The sequence below is a fragment of the Cnephaeus nilssonii genome, assembly GCF_951640355.1.
Source record: "Cnephaeus nilssonii genome assembly, chromosome: 14".
Taxonomy (NCBI): Eukaryota; Metazoa; Chordata; class Mammalia; order Chiroptera; family Vespertilionidae; genus Cnephaeus; species Cnephaeus nilssonii.
This window is the reverse complement of record NC_137085.1, coordinates 71,717,798-71,736,103: the sequence shown is the minus strand read 5'-3', so window position 1 is coordinate 71,736,103 and position 18,306 is coordinate 71,717,798. Positions and strand designations below refer to the sequence as shown.

Here is an 18,306-nt window from a genome sequence, read left to right as displayed (position 1 = left end):
AACTATTCATAATAGCCCCAAAATAAAAACAACCTGAATGTCCATACACAGATAAATGGATAAACAAAGTGTGGTCCATGCACACAATAGAACATAACAATGAAAGGGAATGAAGTGCTGGTACATGCCCCACATGCATTTACATGAAAGGTACAGAGAGCAGATATGTGGTTGTCAGGGGCAGGGGGAGTTTGGGTGGGGCTAGTGACTGCTTATGAGTATGTGTTTCTTCCTAGAATGATAAACTACTTCATGATCTTGAGAATTGTACACTTTTAACAGGTGAATTGTATGTTTTGTGAGTTATATATATAAAAAAAGGAAAAGATAAAAAGAAATCAAGAGTGTGACAAACACTGAGGATGGACCCTGCGAACAGGAGACCAGAGATTTTAAAAAGCAAAGAAAAAGCACAGAAATGAAAAACTAGTCATTCAAGAAAACTTCCTGATGCAAATCAAGATTTAAAATTGTGTTTGAAAGAGCTTGTCCTGTACTGAGCGCATGGACCCAGAGCAACCAGCAGCAGGACGCATCACTAAACTTTGACAGAAAAAAACAAAAAATAATTTGGACATTTAAGCCAAAACAGCAAATGGCTTCAAAGGGAAAGACAATTAGATTACTATCAGTCTTTGACAGCAAAGCTTTATACCAGGAGAAAATGACACCACAGATGTAAGATACTTGGGGAGCAGATGTGAGTCAATGTTTTCAACAACAGAATACCCTGCTTTAAGCTCTTCACTTTACTGTGCCTCACAGATGTTTCATTTTTACAAACTGAAGGCAAGACACCCCCCTGCCCCCCCAGCAAAAAGATTACAACTCTCTGTTGCAGTACTCACTTTCTTGCAGTGGTCTGGAAACAACCCACAATATCTCCAAGGTAACACTGTTAGGAAAACAATTACTAGTATTTTCAAACTGAGTATTTGTTCCATAAGTCCTCACTGAGGAATCTACTAGAGAAAGAGCATCAGAGAGACAAAATGGACCTGCAGACATAGGCTGGTGGGGCCTGGATGCACAGATGTATGGAACCTGGACAGATGGGGCTAAAGGAAGAGTGCAGCAGGTCACTGCTGTATGCTGGAACAATGCAGCCAATAACAGCACAGCTATTTTTTTTTTAAATGCAAGAATTGCAGGGCATATGCCAACATCTTAGTTGTCCTCAGTGATGGTGCTGGTGATGGCAGTATTAATGTGCTGAGCTGCCTGTGTGTACTATATGGAATCCTATATAATGAAAGGGTAATATGCAAATCGACTGAATGGTGGAATGACTGGTCGCTATGGTGTGCACTGACTACCAGGGTGCAGACTCTCAACGCAGGAGCTGCCCCCAGTCGACAGGCCCCGATCGCCCGATGGCAATGGCGAATGGGGAACTGGGGGTGGGTGGTGGCAGACGTGGGCGGCGCCAGGCCAAGGCCCCGCCACGCTGGCTGCCCCACACATAGAGGGTGACTGGCAGCGGGGGATGGGGCTGGCTAGCGGGCGGGAACAGCCAACCTCTCAGTCTCTCCCCTCAGCCGGCAGGGAACCGGGGGTGGGTGGTGGCGGGGGTCGGGGCCGGCTGCCGGCAGCCGGGGAAGATGGCCCTGATGGCAGGCCAGGCCTAGGGACCATACCCGTGCACGAATTTCGTGCGCCAGGCCTTTAGTAAAGTAGATAACAGTTATGGGACATTCTAAGTTAACCATTCCCTGGGTTCTTAGGAACCAAGATCCTCGGGATGGAAGCATATACAGATATAAACAGCAAAGGTTAAGTAAAATTTCTGAAGTTCTAAATTTGAATTGAAAGAATCAATATAAACTCTTGAGGTTTTCATTGAAAAGAAAAAGGCAGCAGCATACATGTGTGTACACAGCATACATGATATGCACGCACATATCATCCCTCTAGCTCTGTCCACAGGAAAAGCACAGAAGTAATGACACAACATGGAGAAAGGACATCTAGACAATGAAGAGGCCAAGTTGAAAGCACCTTAGACAGCAGTTTGAATTGGAAACCTTGGTATGAATTCATGAGGATTGTATCTTTTTAAAAAATATATTAATGTTCTTATTGATTTCAGAGAGAGGGAGGGAGAGAGAGATAGAAACATCAATGATGAGAGAGAATCATTGATTGGCTGCCTCCTTACACCCCCTACTGGGGATTGAACCTGCAACCCAGGCATGTGCCCTGACCAGGAATTGAACCAGGACCTCCTGTTTCATGGGTCGACGCTCAACCACTGAGCATACCTGCCCAGCGAGGAGTCTATCTTAGCAATACACATAGTAAAACGCATATATGTGTGTGCGCATATTCATGTATGAAGAAATGGAGCTGTGCCCGTGTGCACAGAGCACCAGGAACAGTGACCAACCCCAATGCAGTCAGAGTGCACCAGTGCCTATACTATGGTATTGAAAAGCTGTTTCCTACTGAAGAAACCAAGAAACTAAGAGAAGTGGCTATTGCAGGTCTGCTGGGCTAAGTGACACCCTAGACAGAAAGCTACTGAGGACCTCAGGTCACAGCTAAAGGACGCAGTGACCTAGGACGGGCAAGGTGACTGGAACATCACATGCGGACCTTGCCTCTCCTGCAGAAGCTAGAAAACTCGGCACCAGAAGCATGTTCTTATAAAAAGACTCCAATAAATGAAAAGAAATGATGGGTTGAGAACATCTTCGTTCTGCAATCCCTAGTGAATGAATGGTCTAGTCATTGCGGCACCAAGAGGGACCAACTCATAAAAATAGACAAGCAGGAAAGCACGCATCTGCAGGGATAAACGCGAGAACAAGGCAGCACTCAGACCCGCTACTGGCATATAAGAAAGAGTAGGCAGAGCCTCACTCAGTGTACGTGTACACTCAGCCGAATCCAGGTCTGTCATGGAATGCCTGGGCTGTGCTTCCAAGATTAAGTAAAGGACAAGAAAGAGAGAGAGACTGAAACAGCAACCAAAGGAAATGAACAAAACTCTACTGTGTCTAGGGACAACACACAAGAATAAAACCACAGAGAACAGTTCTGGGTCATGATTATTTTGGGCGGAGGGAGGCATTGGGATAAGGAGCGAGGGGCTCTCAGTATGGCCGGTGATGGTATTCATCACATAGTGATGGCACATGAGTATTTGCCTTATAACGAGTTAAGCTACACATCTGTTTTGTACAGTTTTTGAGAATTTATTGGACTGTTAAACTAGAATTCCCTTATGCTGGGTCACAAATTCACTGTATGCACTAACTTCTATTAATTAACTGGTAGCCTGCATTTTCCAATGTTTTCTAACTTACTAGGAAAATTCCCAAGGTATGTTTTATTAAAGTGTATAAGCAATGTGTGGACAGTCCCTACTACCAGCTCAGGAAAGGCCATTACCCACTAAGGATGACAAGAACACCACGAGGGCCATTTTCACGGAAGAGCTCTGGCCTGGAGCCGCGGGAAGGTTGTGGCTCCCTCTCCTAGGCCTGCTGAGAGGCTGAGTGCTCTTGGCTCAAAACGCACCTGTGCAAAGGCAGAGGCAGGCTGAGCCAGCCCCGCCCCTTGCCAGACGCTGTGCTCACAGCAGAGGGGCTGCCTGCGTCCCTCGCAGGGAAGAGACTGGGCTCTGTACTTGATTTGTTTGATTTATTTCATTAAAACAAGTGACCAAGGTGCTGACCACCTGGTAAAGACAGTTTTATCTTCTGTTGGCCAGTTAAGTTTCTAAATATGGGTTATTAATATATTAGTCACAAGAGTGCACGCTTTTTTTTTTAATCCTCGAATCCTCACAGGAGGGTATTTTTCCATTGATTTTTAGAGAGTAGAAGGGAGGGGGAAAGACAGAGAGAAACATCGATGTGAGAGAGACACATTGATTAGTTGCCTCCCTCATGTACCCTGATCAGGGCCAGGGATTGAGCTTGCAACCGAGGTACATGCCCTTGACTGGAATCGAACCCAGGACCCTTGAGTTCGAGGGACAACATTCTATCCACTGAGCCAAACCGGCCAGGGCAAGAGTGCACACCTCTTTTTTTTTTTTTTTTTTTTAATATATTTTATTGATTTTTTACAGAGAGGAAGAGAGAGGGATAGAGAGTTAGAAACATTGATGAGAGAGAAACATCGATCAGCTGCCTCTTGCACACCCCCTACTGGGGATGTGCCCGCAACCAAGGTACATGCCCTTGACCGGAATCGAACCTGGGACCCTTGAGTCCGCAGGCCGACGCTCTATCCACTGAGCCAAACCGGTTTCGGCTGCACTCCTCTTAATGTTTACATGAATGGCATCGGAATAAACTGTACACTGTGATTAAATACCATAATTCAAGAAGTGGGATGACATACTACAGTGTTAAAGCTGACTGGTATCATTCTCAAGAGGAAATTCACCAGGATCCAGATCCTATCATCCAAAGCAGAAGAATGTTCCAATCTTTTCTGAAGACAAGCACGTGACTTGTTTCCTCTTGGGATTATCCTTTAAGCAGCACAGCAGCCAGCAAGGGGTGGGATGAGAAGTTAGTCAAGATGGTCCAGGAGAAGGAGAAAAGCAGACCTGTCCCAGCACTGAAAGTCAGGATTTTCTTTTTAAATCCTAAATGCTATTTACCTAATAATGTTTCCTAATATAAACACCATTAGCGGCCCTGGATTATTCTCCGTAAATCCCTACAAGCAGCTGTGAACCTGAGAACAAACCTAATGGAAATGATCTGAGGGACTTACAGGGGGGTGAGCACCACATGCCACCATCAAGTTAGATGTTCCATAGAAACAGCCCAACAATACCCCGCCCCCTCTGGATACCGGCAATAAACACTAGCCTGGAAGACAAGACATTAGGGAGTAACCAGCACCAGCATTATGTGTGTTATTACCTGAATCGCACCCTGGTTTTTGTAACCTCTGCCATAGTACCTCCCACCTCTTCCAAATGTTCTGATCACTGGGGTGGAAATAACTCCTCTTGGACGCCTGAAGAATAAATCGTACAAAAGCAGAAAGACTTGAATCTGTTACAAACAGCACTTAAACCATTTAAAATAATATCAAATGGATTTAAAGGTATCTAATCTTATGCTATAGGAAGCACTGAGTTTATTAAATCATGGACATGTCAAAGATTGATTCCAAGGAATTAATCTTATTTTTCTTGGCTCATATCCAATGCATGCAATTTGAAAAATAATACATTTCAAACATACTACTGTTTTAAACATTTATAAATAGTTAGTTGAATAATGTGTGGATAATTGCTTGACAATTTAAATAATTACATAAAGGTATATATAATGCAATCCTATATAACCACTATGAATATTATAAAGAGTGTATTTAGTGATATAATAAAAATGTTTCTAGTAAACTGAAAAGCAAATAAGAGCTATTTTTAAATTCCTATAAATACATTTTCATTGATCAGCACTTACCCTCTTGCTGGTCCTCCAACAGAGACGACCTGTAGGGGGAAAGGCCCGCGGCCCCCACGGCCCCGTCTGCTCCCAGCCCAGTGGCCGACCACGGTACCAGCTATTTCTAGCTTCCCTCCCTGAGAAGGTATAGGTTGGATTCCTACACAAAAAATAGACAAAAAACAAAAACCCTTTAAAACTCCAGGATTAAGAATGGCAAAGAAAAACGAAAAACAGGGAAACATTTTCCTTTCAGTTGTGGTTTATGTTTTGCATGAAGCCCTATTTTGTTTATCTCAATATATCCAAAATAATATTATTTGAACATGTAATCAATATAAAAAGCTATTAATGAGATAATTTGCTTTGTTTTTTCCATATTAAATCTTTAAAGTACATTCTTCACTTAGAACACAGCTCAAGTGCTTGAGAGCCACATGTGGCCAGTGACTGCTACACTGGACAGTGCAGATCTGAGCTGCAGACACAATCTGGAGAAGTTAGGAGGCAGGCTCCTCTTGTCATTTCACCCTAAGGTTCCCCGACCCCCATGCTCCCCCGACTGCAGGCTAGCAGAGATTCCAGTCCAGGGCCATGAGGAGCAGAAGCCAGCACCCCTCACTGTGCTGCATGGCACAGGGACAGGAAGGAAAAAGCACCGACAGCCGGGAGAACCCAGGCAGGCAGGCAAAGGGGCACGCAGGCCCAGTGCGGAGGGACAAATGCTCCTGAGGCCGCAGAGGGGCTGCACTCATCTGTGAGTCTCACTGCTACACAAGCTCTCTCACAAACCTCCGTAAGCACCCAAGTCATTGAGCTGGAAAACGTTCCTGGTTAAAAGAGAAAGGCCTGCCTATCCTCAAAGTTACTTAAAAATGTATGTGGATAACCCTCTCGTGTAGACTCGATGGCCAGGTTTAAATGTGCAGTCCCCAAATGCAGGATTTGTGACAAAGCCCCAAGTCTCAGGCTTCCTATCACAGCAAAATCACACGACATGATTTCAAAAATAAATGTTAAGACTTTTTTCTCCCTTGTAAGCTTAATACAAATAAGAGAAGCAATGGGAATTTAAAATAAACAAACTCATTTATATATCTAATATCAGATGTTTCTTTTAAAATGTTTCAAACTGTGTTAAGTTTTTATGCCAGGAAATCTACTGTGGCCTTAGAATCTTCTATACATGCATAATCCTCTTTACCAAGATGGGCTGTGGGGGAATAAGGTAGGAAAGACACATCCCTGGGTATTACTGGGCAGCCGGTTCTATCACAGAAGTGGTGGTTAGAGGACTGGGTGCACACAAAGCCTGTGTATGGACACGTGATGGCCCAGAAGGAAGGCAGGGGTGGGCCACAGCAAAGCTGCTGCAGAGACCTGGGGGCAAACAGGAGCTGGGAGAGGAGCAGAAACAAACGCGGGGGGGGAGGGGCTCATGGAAAGAATGTGCTGCTAGAGTCAGGACAGAAGAGGAGCCAGAGGAGCAGGGAAGCTGCTGGCGGGCAGAAGCTCTAGAAGGCATGGCATAATTACCGCCCTGCGACTTGCTAGTCCTGCTGCCGTCACTGCCTGAGAAGGCTCCACAGTGTCCTGCTGCCGTCGCCACGCGGAAGGCACGGTAGGCGCCTGTTGCTACAGTTTCCCCATAGGGGCCTCCAAAGCCACAGACTCCTGTGGGACCCGGGTGGAGAGAGATGGGAGAAGCTGTGAGGAACCAGGTTCAGGGGAGAGCCCCTGGTGGGTTTTCAGGCAGAGCAATCCCCATTTCCTAGGTTTTGTTCTTACACCATCAACGGCCAGGGAGGGGTCTCCCAACCCCTCGTCAACACCAGAACACTGTCCTGTCACTTCCCCCGATACTGAAGGAGCCTCCTGCAGCCGGGAGCTATCTCGTGGCCCAGTCAGTATCCAGGAGGAGGCCTTGGTAGAGGAGACCTCACATGAGAAAAAATCTTTAAAATCTCATCACTGCAACAGCTTTTGTAGCTCCCTTTTTCCCTCTCCCAGAAACTCTTCTGGGATCTATTTGTTCCTTTCATAACTAAGCCTGATAGTTAATTACAGTGTCTCAACATGGCAAGATATGGCCCACTAAGGCCTGCAAGCTGTGTGGGCCTCTGTCTTCCCACACCAGCACGGTCCTACCTGCAGAGGTGGGCATACTCACCTGCAAAGCCACGCCCTCGGCCCTGAGCTGGGGGGACAGGCCCGAAGTGCCTCGGGTACACAGAGGAGGGGTAGAAAGGCAGCGCCGAGGGCGGTGGGAAGGGGAGCGGGAGGCTCTGCCGGGAGAAGTTCAGCCCTTCCAGGATGCTCTGCCGCATCTTTTCTACCTTGGCAGCTTGCTCAGCCTGCAAGTCAAGCGCAGCATGTGAAAATGTGACTTACAAGGTTCCCGCTGAATTAGAATGGACAGGAAAGAAGTGAATATAGGCTGCTGTGCCATGTCTAGTTATTTATCTGTAAACAGTCAGTCTGCTCAGTAGTACTTGTTTGCAGAATGAAAACATGACCGCAAGAGCAAAATTGCAAAAAAAAAAAAATAATAAAGTACCTCTTAATCTCAAAAACAAAAATGAATGTCTTCTATCTGAGCAGATCCTCAGGTGAGAACCATTGACTCCAAAAGCTATTAATGAAATTGTAAATTTGGTTCTCAAAATCAATGGCTAAGTCAAGACATCTCATCCAGTTTTCCTCTTTCCACCCATGCACCGCCGAGTAGATGATGCCTAGCTCACATCTTTAAAGTTGATTTTCCTCTCTTTAGTATTAGGGCAGGTGTTCACTGCATTTCAGAGAGTGAACTGTGGTACAGAGTGATAGATGCCTCCTCAGGGAAGCCTGGAGCTCGCTCTTCAGGACGGGACCTGACCTGTCTGCAAGACTGCCCGTGAGATGACTGTTGTATCATTTCATGTTCATTACATCATGGAAAACAACATAACCTACACAGATGTGGAATATATAACTTGCGTGTGTCAAATGCCATTGACTTCAGTGCTATAACTCAGCTCAAAAAAGCTCATTCAACATCCAAAAAATTCAACTGGAGTGTCTTGTGAACAACCAATCTTTAACCAGAATTTGAAAATGTGCTTACGTCGTAGTAAACCAGTCCTTAAGAGATTGCATGTTTTAAAGTCTACGGTTTAAAGGCTTGAACCGAATTTGAGCCTCTTTTAGGCAATGGGACCAAATAACCTGATAACCTACTTCACTTTATTTTTAAACCAGAATTAAAAACACACACACACACACACAAAAAAAAACAGTCAATCCTTTCTATTCATGAGCTCCACACATCTGTGAATTCACCTACTTGCTAAAATGTACTTGTAATCCCAAATCAATACTGAGCATTCTCATGATCATTCACAGATGTGCAGAGTAGGGGACACTTTGGGTTTCAAGTTGAGGTTGAAGAAGAGGACACTCTGCCTTTTGGTTTCAGCTTTTATACTGTAAACAAATGTCCTGTTCACCAGCTACTTGGTGGTGTTTAAAAAGTGGTGACTTTGCTGTTTGATTTGGCCCCAAGCGCAGTGCTGAGTGCTATCGGTGTTCCTAAGTACCAGGCTGTGATAAGCACCTTATGGAGAAAATACGTGTGTTAGATAAGCTTTGTTCATTTCAGGCTGAGTAACAGCGCTGCTGGCCCTGAGTTCAATGTGAGTGAATTAACAATATATATTCATTAAGATGTCTTTACATAGAAACACACATAAACAAGGTTATATGTTGATCAGTTGACAAAGATGTTGTCACTGGAGGATAGAGGAACCTAGCCTTGCATTTCCCCTATGAGGCAAGGTTTAGTATCTGCTAACCCAATGTTTGAGGCAAATTCATAGAACATAATCATGGTGATTAATGAGAGTCTAATGTAAATGTGTATCCAGAGCTCAGCACTGAACTGACATTAACTCACACATGGGCTGGACCCAATCTAAAACAGAATGCCATCACCTGGGGTCATTACAAATTTGGTAATGAAAGATGACTGATTAGACAGTGAGCGGTATTTCCCTCTGTTTGAAGGTGGCCAGCCGGTCCTCCCCACCTCCACCAGACTGTGTTCCTGCAACTGACCTGACCATCACAGAGGTCGATGAGTGGGGTCTTTTCCCGGCTTGCTTTGAGGAGTTTGGACTGGAAGAGCTTCCCATCAAAATACATCCAAGGACAGCAGTGTTCCCAGGGCACGGGCTGGCCACATGCGTCGTTTGCAAACAGGGCCATGTCCACGCCACTCATGAAGAGAGCTGACAGCTGAATGCCTCGAGGGTCGAGGTTCTCAATCTTTAAATGGAAAAGAGTGATTTCTATGGAGTAAGAGTACTGCATTACCAAGTTGTCACAATGTCTGACTACAACTCTCACGGTTAACCAGGACACCCCTCAACCAGCCACCCTAAGCAAACCTGTTAACACCATACAGTGACCTAGCACTGGCCTGTTTCAACACAAAGACTTTTTATGTTAGTTAACATTTAAATTTAAGAGACTATTTTATAAACATACTGAAACATTTCAATTTGGACGTGTGAAGCATTATACAAGTGTAAAATACTACTATGATTAAGGTTGACACATGATAAAGTAACACATTATAAATAGTCTCCTTAGCAATTAAGAAGCCCACAATTCATTTATGAAATAAAACTTTTACACTTCAGATTCTATATACTGGTAGTGAATTAACAGAAAGATTGTAAAAAGAAACATTCTAACAAGATTATGCATTTTTCAAAGTTATATTAAAAAATTACTTGTTATAATTTCATTCTAAAACTCGTACTTTGTTTACATTATTTTATATGTTAATGTTTTAGATAGCAACTTATTAATGAGACTGTCAAAATGTTTTAGGAGAAATGGATAGCTTATAAATGAAAGAACACAACAACAGAAACACTGTATCTGAACCATGCAGACTATCGGAATCTAGAGGCTGTCTCCCCTTCTTCTCACTGGGTCATTAGCGCTGGGAGCCCTCCTGTGTGCACACAGCTCTCACCTAGCATCTGCTGTGCAGGGTGAGAAACACTGACAAATACAGTCAACTCTTGATTATCTGTCTGTGAAGGACCTAGTTTGTGGATTATCCGGGACTGAGTTTTAGCTGTCCTGGTTTCTGTCTTCCCACATGGATGGAATCTCAAGAATGTTATCTTTACAGGTTTCAAACTAAACAATACCTAAAAGTGGCAGATAAACTGGCTTTTCATTAAAGAGAAAAAAGATCATTTTAGTGCCAAATATTGATGAATTTATGAATATTTGCTGTTTTGTGCTATCAGTCCCCATTATTAACATTATGTTTTCCAACCATTTTTTTAAATTGAAATATATTTTTTATTGTTTTTGTTTTTTAATTTTTAAGTCAATGCAGTTCAGAACTTCCTGAACCTGGAGAAGTCTCTCCACTCTGCTGGCCCCTGCTTCTCCCATGCAATGTTGGAAAGGGGAACTAAACATGTTCAGTTGAGGTCAGGTGGGGTTAGGGTGATGGAATTAGATGCATTTTTATGTTTATGAGCAGAAAGGAGGGAAAAAGAGGGCAGACAGGAAGTGGAAATTCTGAGTCTCAAGGCAGTAACAGGGGCTTTCTCCTCCCTAAGAGCGGACCTTGCGGGAAGGTGCCAAGGCAGCAACCTGGCCTCCAGCCACTCCTTTACTGCTGGCCATGGCCTCTGGGCCCGGTCAAAGCTGAGGGAAAGGCAACAATGTGCTGTGCTGCTCGGAAGTCTGCTGGCTACAAAAGCTATGACAGGTGCCGGCAGCAGCCTTCTGCGGAAGCACGATGATGCTCCCATGTCTTTGTCACTGGTGTTGTTGGTCACATTGACAACAAACCCTTATTTGACTAATAAAGCTCAAAACCACTCTGGGCAGATGGTTACCTGAGTGTTGAGGTTAAGAAAGGACAGCTGATGTGTGGAGCACAGAAGCACCCTAGTTAGAGAGAGTAATCGCCTTGTGAGCTGATGAGAGGAATGGAGAAGCCTACATTACCCACACACATTTCTTATTTTAAATAGCCTCACCATTAGTTGAAATTTTGTTTTTATGGATTTAAAAAATCATTTTCAAGTTACTTAGTTTCAGTAATAACAACTACCATTAATTTATCAGAGAAAAATTCTTAGAGTAAAAGTTGTCTAAATAATGGGAATAAAATCTCAGTTGCTGTGTATATTTTGCCAATTTTTTAATTACTTTACATAGCAGTTTTACTTCTGTCCTTAAATGTTAATTACACAAAGAATACTGTATACTATTTATGGGGAACTTAGTAAATTTGTATCAGACACTGATCTAAGTATTTTTGCATGTATTGCCTCATTTACATCTCAACAATCATGATGCAGGTGCTGCTCTTAATACTCCATTTAATAGATGAAGAACCTGAACCACAGGAGCTCAAGGTCACAATACTGGTAACTAATAGCACCAGAATCTGAACCCATGACCACAGAAATAGCCGTAATCCTCACACTCCAATCTCAATTTCTTATACCAACCAGGATAAAATATTCAACATTATCCAAAGTTCCTCCACCTGAGAAATGTTGACAATATTTTCTGACTTTAAAGGAAATCAAGTATGGAATTTAATCTCTGCCCAATTAGGTCAAGAACCAAATTCCAGTAAAGTAACTTTGTCTGACTTCTAATTACTGGGCAGCAGACTCTTACTATGACTGGTCCTATTTACCTACATGTACAACAACTCATAAAAGCACCACAGACATGCTGCAGCCCATATGCCGTCTTTACAGCTCTTCATTTCCCATCTATATATTTTGCACTTGGCATGTGAAACTATTAGAAGAATATAAGACAATTATAGGGATGTCAAGAGCAAGGAGAAAGAAACTGGACAAAAACTGAAACTGTGCAAAGGTCCTTCTCCTCACCCTTTACCCGCCCCTTCTCCAAACACAGTGCTGACTCTACTTAATGATTTCATCCCCCCTGGGAACCTAGGAGAAGCACATAATATACCAAAGAAAAGTGAGGGTGTAATCACGGCCCCAGGGCCTCAATGAGCCACACAGAACACGCAAATGTTTAGGATGCAGGGGGCGGACAGAGCACAGACCAAATGAAACTCTTATAAAGTCACTTTAACTAATAGTTTCAACATATTTCCCCACCAAACCTCCCACCAGAAAAGCCAACCAGAGGCCAAATTGTCAAAATTAGGTCTTTTCTTTCTCTTTTCCTGTTTATTCTCAAAGCACATGGATAGAAGTGGAAGAGAAACAGGGTCTGGCAATCCACAAACTGGATAATGGCCCTTAAAACACCACCAAATATCAAGAGTTGACTATATCCTACACAGTGAAAAGGTTTTTTATAGGAAAGCACTGTCATTGATTTTGATATATCAAAACAACTTTTAATGATTAAATGAAAAAGAAGTTTTAAAATTTACTTTTCTATCACTGAATTTTAGGACCCTCTCTCAGCTCTACATAGGAATTTTTGTAGCATTTAAATAATGATTATTCCTATCAGTTCTCAGTCTGATAGCTGAGAGTATCTTCAATCTTAAAAAAAACCAATTACCTCTACCCCCAAGGATAGCTATTGTTTTTTCTTCTGGTTCTTTCAAAATCTATGCTACTCACGAACGGAGTGCCAACGTGCAGGCTGCCCTTGGTGAAGGGAACACAGACCTCTAGACCAGAAGAGTCAAAGGGACAGGGGTGGCCTGCGGTACCTGCACTTTCTAGCACAGCTCTAGACACCTAGCTTTAGATGAAGAATCAGGAGAAACCATGAAAGCACTAAGACTCCAAAAGAACCAAAATGAAAGCTTAGAGTGTGACTGTCTTTCAAAAGTTATATCCTATGTGTTGATCCAAAAATGAAAAGGATATGGGAGAAAAGATGAACTTTGAGTAAAAGCAACTTGATGGTGAATAAGGCTTGGTGGGCATACCTGATACCTGGCGGTCTGATTTTCAGAACTGGGATGTCAATACTGATGTAATAATCTAAATAAGAGAAACAGGAAGTAGAGGTAGAGGGATGGCACCACACTCTAGTAAAAGTATTTACAACACCCCTGAGCACAGTCTGGTGATGAAGATGGTGGTGGCACCACAGTCTAGGACACAGGAGGTAGAGCCTGTGCTTAGTACCAGCCTCTCAGGGGACACCCGGCCAAATATTCTAGAACAAAAAACTTAAGTTCAAAACCATTAGAAATAATTTCTGTCTAACAAACAGAAAAGCTTAATCTACAGAGTAAAGAATACAGTTTGAGGTAGATTCTCCTACGGTTTGTTATCTCATTTATCTTGTTTCAAAGTCATTAGAAGCCTAAGGTGACCACAGTGACATGGGCTCCCCACAGCCAAGGGTCACTCAGCACCAAATTACTGAATTTAACTCAATAATTTAGGGAAACCAGAAATTTATTGAGCCCCAATTGTAGAACACTAAAAATCTATGAAGTGAGCCTAAAACTCCCCCTTAGGGAAAGAACGCCTTCATAAAGAATGGCAAAAAGATCTAAAAGTGAAGGCGATTTCATCAAAAGAGATTACTTGATTACAAATCAAATTTTGTAAAACAAACAAATAAATAAATAACCAACAGCAAAGAAAAAAACAAAACCCTATGCATTAAAAAGAAAAGGCGGATTCACTAATTTAGCTAACTCTGAAAATTCTTGAACTTTCTAAAATTTAGTGTAGAAATTAGAAAGCAAGTATAGCCATGCGAACACAGCAACCAATAAAAGTGCACTAAAAAGATAAGCACACTGAAAAATCAGGTGACAACGTGGAGAAACTAATATTGTTAAAACAAAGAATAAAAGGAATTACTAGAAGGGAAAATTAAAAGAAATACGATGTTAAATACTGACTAAAAGGGCACAGGAATGATGATATAACGTTGTTCTTCAAGGGTTTTTTTAAAACGGATTAACAATATTAGGAGGACAAAGACTATGGTTTTTGTTTTGTTTTTAGAGAAAACGAATGTTGTAATTAGGAACAACAGAACGAAATAAGAAAAAGATCCTGGCCAGATGTTAGGAAATTCTTAGGACCAAGCCCTCCCTCCCAGGGTTTGGGATCCCCACCTGAAATAAAAGGCAAGTTCATTTCATGATGTGAAAAACACGAATAAAACACCCATTGGTATACAAGGGAAAATATCAGACAAAAGTAGACTTGACCATTTCAATAGCTGGGAAGGAAATTTCCTTTGCCCTGAAGGCTCTCAAGTTCTCTTCCTGAGCATTACTAGTTTGATGTCCTCAGCGGCCAGGTGAGGTGAGCTGTCCCTTGACTCCAGAGCAAGGCTCCAGGACAAGGAAGGAGGTGTTAGTTACCTTGAGCTCCTGCAGCTGATCAGGCTCGTAGAGTTTGGGGGACAATGCCTGAGCCAGGAAGGCATCCAGCTCCTGACGACGCAGTATCCGTGCTCCAGGCCACTGCACCATATACCTGCAGGGTGGACAGAAGGAGAGGGCCTGCAATTAGGATGCAGCGGTCCCCAGTCACATGCGTAACCTGGTGTTCAGGTGACATAAGCAAAGGAGGCTTATACAGACTTCTTACCCAGCTTTCCTAGTTTCAGTGATGATGCCACTTACAAAACCCAATCATCACCTGGCCAATCAGCATTCTAGAGTAATTAAAAATAACACGCTAAATTTATACATACTGAAAACTAGCTGGTTGGTGATTTTTGATACACGTCACTTTTGTGAAGTATTTAAATCCTGAAAACACATAATATGTACCAAATTTATATGCTTTATCTACTTAATTCAAGACAGGATACCCAGGAGGCAAACCCCAGGTCCAAATAAGACAGATGAATCCCTTGATGAAGTGTCTCATGAACCATCTGCACAAGGGGACCCAGCAGCGGCCGGTGAATGTACAGGGATGAAGAGGAAAGGAAGACCAGGACGAGAATTAAAGCTGCAGTCTTCAGAATGCATGCCTACAGTCCCCGAGCACAGGGTTACTGGGGGCACCCTGAGTGAGCAGCTGATGGGAACGCAATTTCTAAATCGACAACTTCCATTCGCCCGAGAACCACCAGGTGTCCACATTACCTTTTTTCCCACCAATCCTCTTCCCCTTATTCACCTGGCAGTGCAGACGCCCGTTTCTGGTGAGAGCCTGAGGGGCTAACCACTAAGAACTTGGTCATAAGTCCTGTTCAAGTCCAACAGTTCTTAGTTCTCAGCATCCAGCAAACTTGAAGGGTGACCTAATCAAGTTGCCAGCTGATCACTAAAAACTTCTGGTGATAGATTCCTATGTCATCTCTGCATGACACGCCTCACAAAGCTATTTTTAGTCCCGTCTGCCAGGGAAGTTTTCTTAGGCTTAACATCTAAGTCAACAAAACGAGAATCAGAGTTGGTGCAAAGCCCTATCTCTTTTTTATAACAATTAATATTCACCACAGGACCATGAACGAATGGGAGAAGGAAGAGGTTCCATCCAGTTCATTAAGAGAAATATTTTCAATAAAAATCCCAGCACTGCTCACTAGGTGCCAGGCATTGGTCTAATCATTTATATGCATTGGCTCCTCACATGGTCACAGAAACTCAGAGAAGGAACAGAAGCACAGAGCTTAGATACTTCATGGTAAAATTACGTAGCCTTAGTAGGAAGTAAATTAACTTCAAAGTAAAAGAACAGTGGATGTTAAATCTCTGTAGTATTTCTATCTGGTCAGATATACTTTAAAGAACGATGTAAAAGTTTTATTTCATTAAACTGTCAATATTTGCAATGACAAAAATAACATCCTTTGCAATTGTTTGAGTGACACAAATATTAAATACAATGGTTTCATGAGCTTTAGTGAGGTTCATGTACAGAAAGCGGAACGGAAGCCCAGGGTGAGAATTAAAACTACAGTCTTCAGGATGAGTGCCTGCAGTCCCCAGGAGCACAGAAAAAGAAACAGCAAATATGGAGAAGTCCCTTCACTTTTCTCTGGAAAAACTATTGTGGAAAAGACTGTGTGCGAATACCCCTGTTCTTTGCCCCAGTGTCCATGTTAGACACCCCTTTTATTTTTTAAAACTTGTGATAAAATACACAACATAAAACTTACCATTTTAACCATTTGTAAGCGGACAGTGCAGTGGTATTACGTACATTTAGTGTCGTGCGACCATCCCCACCACCCACCGCCACAACTCCTTTCATCTGCAAACCTATGAAACACTAACTCCCCCCACTCCCAAGCCCTTGGCAAGATGTTACTTTAAAAATTATTAATCAGGGAAAAAATATCTTGGGGGCAGGTTGGTTTTCTCAAGATCTTTCCTGGTTTTCCTGGCTGCAAAGACTCCCAGAATTCAGTTTAGCTGCAGCAACAAACAGTCTTTTTGGTTGGAATATCTGCTATTTCCTCCATTTGGCTTCCTCTTCATTTTGACAGAGTTATCATTTACTTCTTTCTCACTGGAAGTCCTGGGAAAGCCTTTCTGGATGCAGAAGAGTATAAAATGGACATAAAGATATGCAGCTGCATAAACAAAGAGCTCACCACCACCCAGGATGGCACAGATGGCACCGCGGCAGCAGCTAGCACTTGCACCCTCGGTTACCTCCTATGTCCACACTACTCCGAGACCCACACGGACAGTGTGCTCAGCCCCTTGACGTCGCTGTTTTCTCTGGACATTCTTTTTCCACGCCTTCTCCTAGGGTCTCAAGTTTCCTACCATGGAGGTGTGAGGCTCTGCGGCTCCCTTTTCTCACCCTCCTCTCACTGCCCTTTACAAGTGTGGGTGCCAGGGCAGAAAGGGGAGCCGGACCCTGCCTGTGCTCCCCAGGTGTTGGAACAGGCTCCACTGGTTCTCTGGAGTCCTGTTTGGGGTTCAAGCCCTCCATATCCTGTTTTGGTTACTGATTTAGGTTCTTTCAAGACAAAACCCAGTCTGTCCGCTCAGGAGAACATGAGCTCTCTTGGGTCAGGACCTCATCTACTTTTCTGGGCTGCACCCCAGAAAAAGCCATCTGTTCTGTTCCGAACCCTAGCTTCACCCTCATGCTAAACTTCTGTTCAGACACTGGCACCTCCTGGTCTCCGCTACAAGGATTCTAGGGATTTGCCTGCTGTTCTTCCCCCATCCTCTAGAGTGCTGTCCTAACATCACATTTGGACATAGGTAACATGTGGGTGCTGACAACACTAGTGAAAGTAGCAAGGAGACCACCACCTCCCTGACAGGTGTGCCTGCCCCAGATGCAGAAATGGAGTCTACCCTGAAGGAACATGGACAAACCTAGACCGAGAAGCAGCCTCCCCAGAGGTGGACCAAGTGCAGCTGGGAGCTGCCCCGTGTGTGTCAGCACTGTTTCCACTGGTTCATGTGCGTCTAAGATGACTGCCTGTCCCCAGGCCCCGGGTGTGCAGAAAACCAGGGCTCTCTCTTCAGAAACGCCTCTGCACCAACCCAGAGGAAGACGAGAAGCCGTCGAGACTGGAGGAGACATGACAACTGAGTGTAAGCATGAGCCAAGATTTTGTTGCTAATAGATGCTATTAGAACAAATGGCAAAATCTGAGTGAGATCGGCACATAAGATGTACCAATATTATTTTTCTAATTTTGATAATGTCCTTGTTTTTTAGGAAACACAAACTGAAGAGCTTAAGATACAGGGACATCATGCCCCCAACTTACATCCAAGGGACTGAGGACAAACAGTGAGGAGCAAAAGCAATTGCAGTAGAACATGAGTGTGTGGGGAACCTGGTGAAGCACAGCGACGAGCTCTTTGTATTAATCTCACAATTTCTTCCAGTTAGAAATCATGCAAAAAAAAAGATCAAAGAAAAGGAAAGAAGTCTTTGTGGGTGACAGCCTGGCCTTG

General features: G+C 43.4%; 1 protein-coding gene across 2 annotated transcripts in view; it reads right to left on the bottom strand.

Annotated features, from left to right (window-relative positions):
* FAM120A (family with sequence similarity 120 member A) overlaps nucleotides 1-18,306 on the bottom strand; it is a 107,733-nt gene that overhangs the window by 5,534 nt on the left and 83,893 nt on the right. For both annotated transcript variants that reach the window (XM_079790694.1, XM_079790695.1), the window contains exons 12-17: nucleotides 14,782-14,896; nucleotides 9,516-9,725; nucleotides 7,591-7,774; nucleotides 6,957-7,094; nucleotides 5,439-5,580; nucleotides 4,887-4,983 (exon numbers count right to left, since the gene is read on the bottom strand). In XM_079790694.1, the coding sequence (XP_079646820.1) occupies nucleotides 4,887-4,983; nucleotides 5,439-5,580; nucleotides 6,957-7,094; nucleotides 7,591-7,774; nucleotides 9,516-9,725; nucleotides 14,782-14,896 (886 nt within the window). The remainder of the gene's footprint in view (nucleotides 1-4,886; nucleotides 4,984-5,438; nucleotides 5,581-6,956; nucleotides 7,095-7,590; nucleotides 7,775-9,515; nucleotides 9,726-14,781; nucleotides 14,897-18,306) is intronic.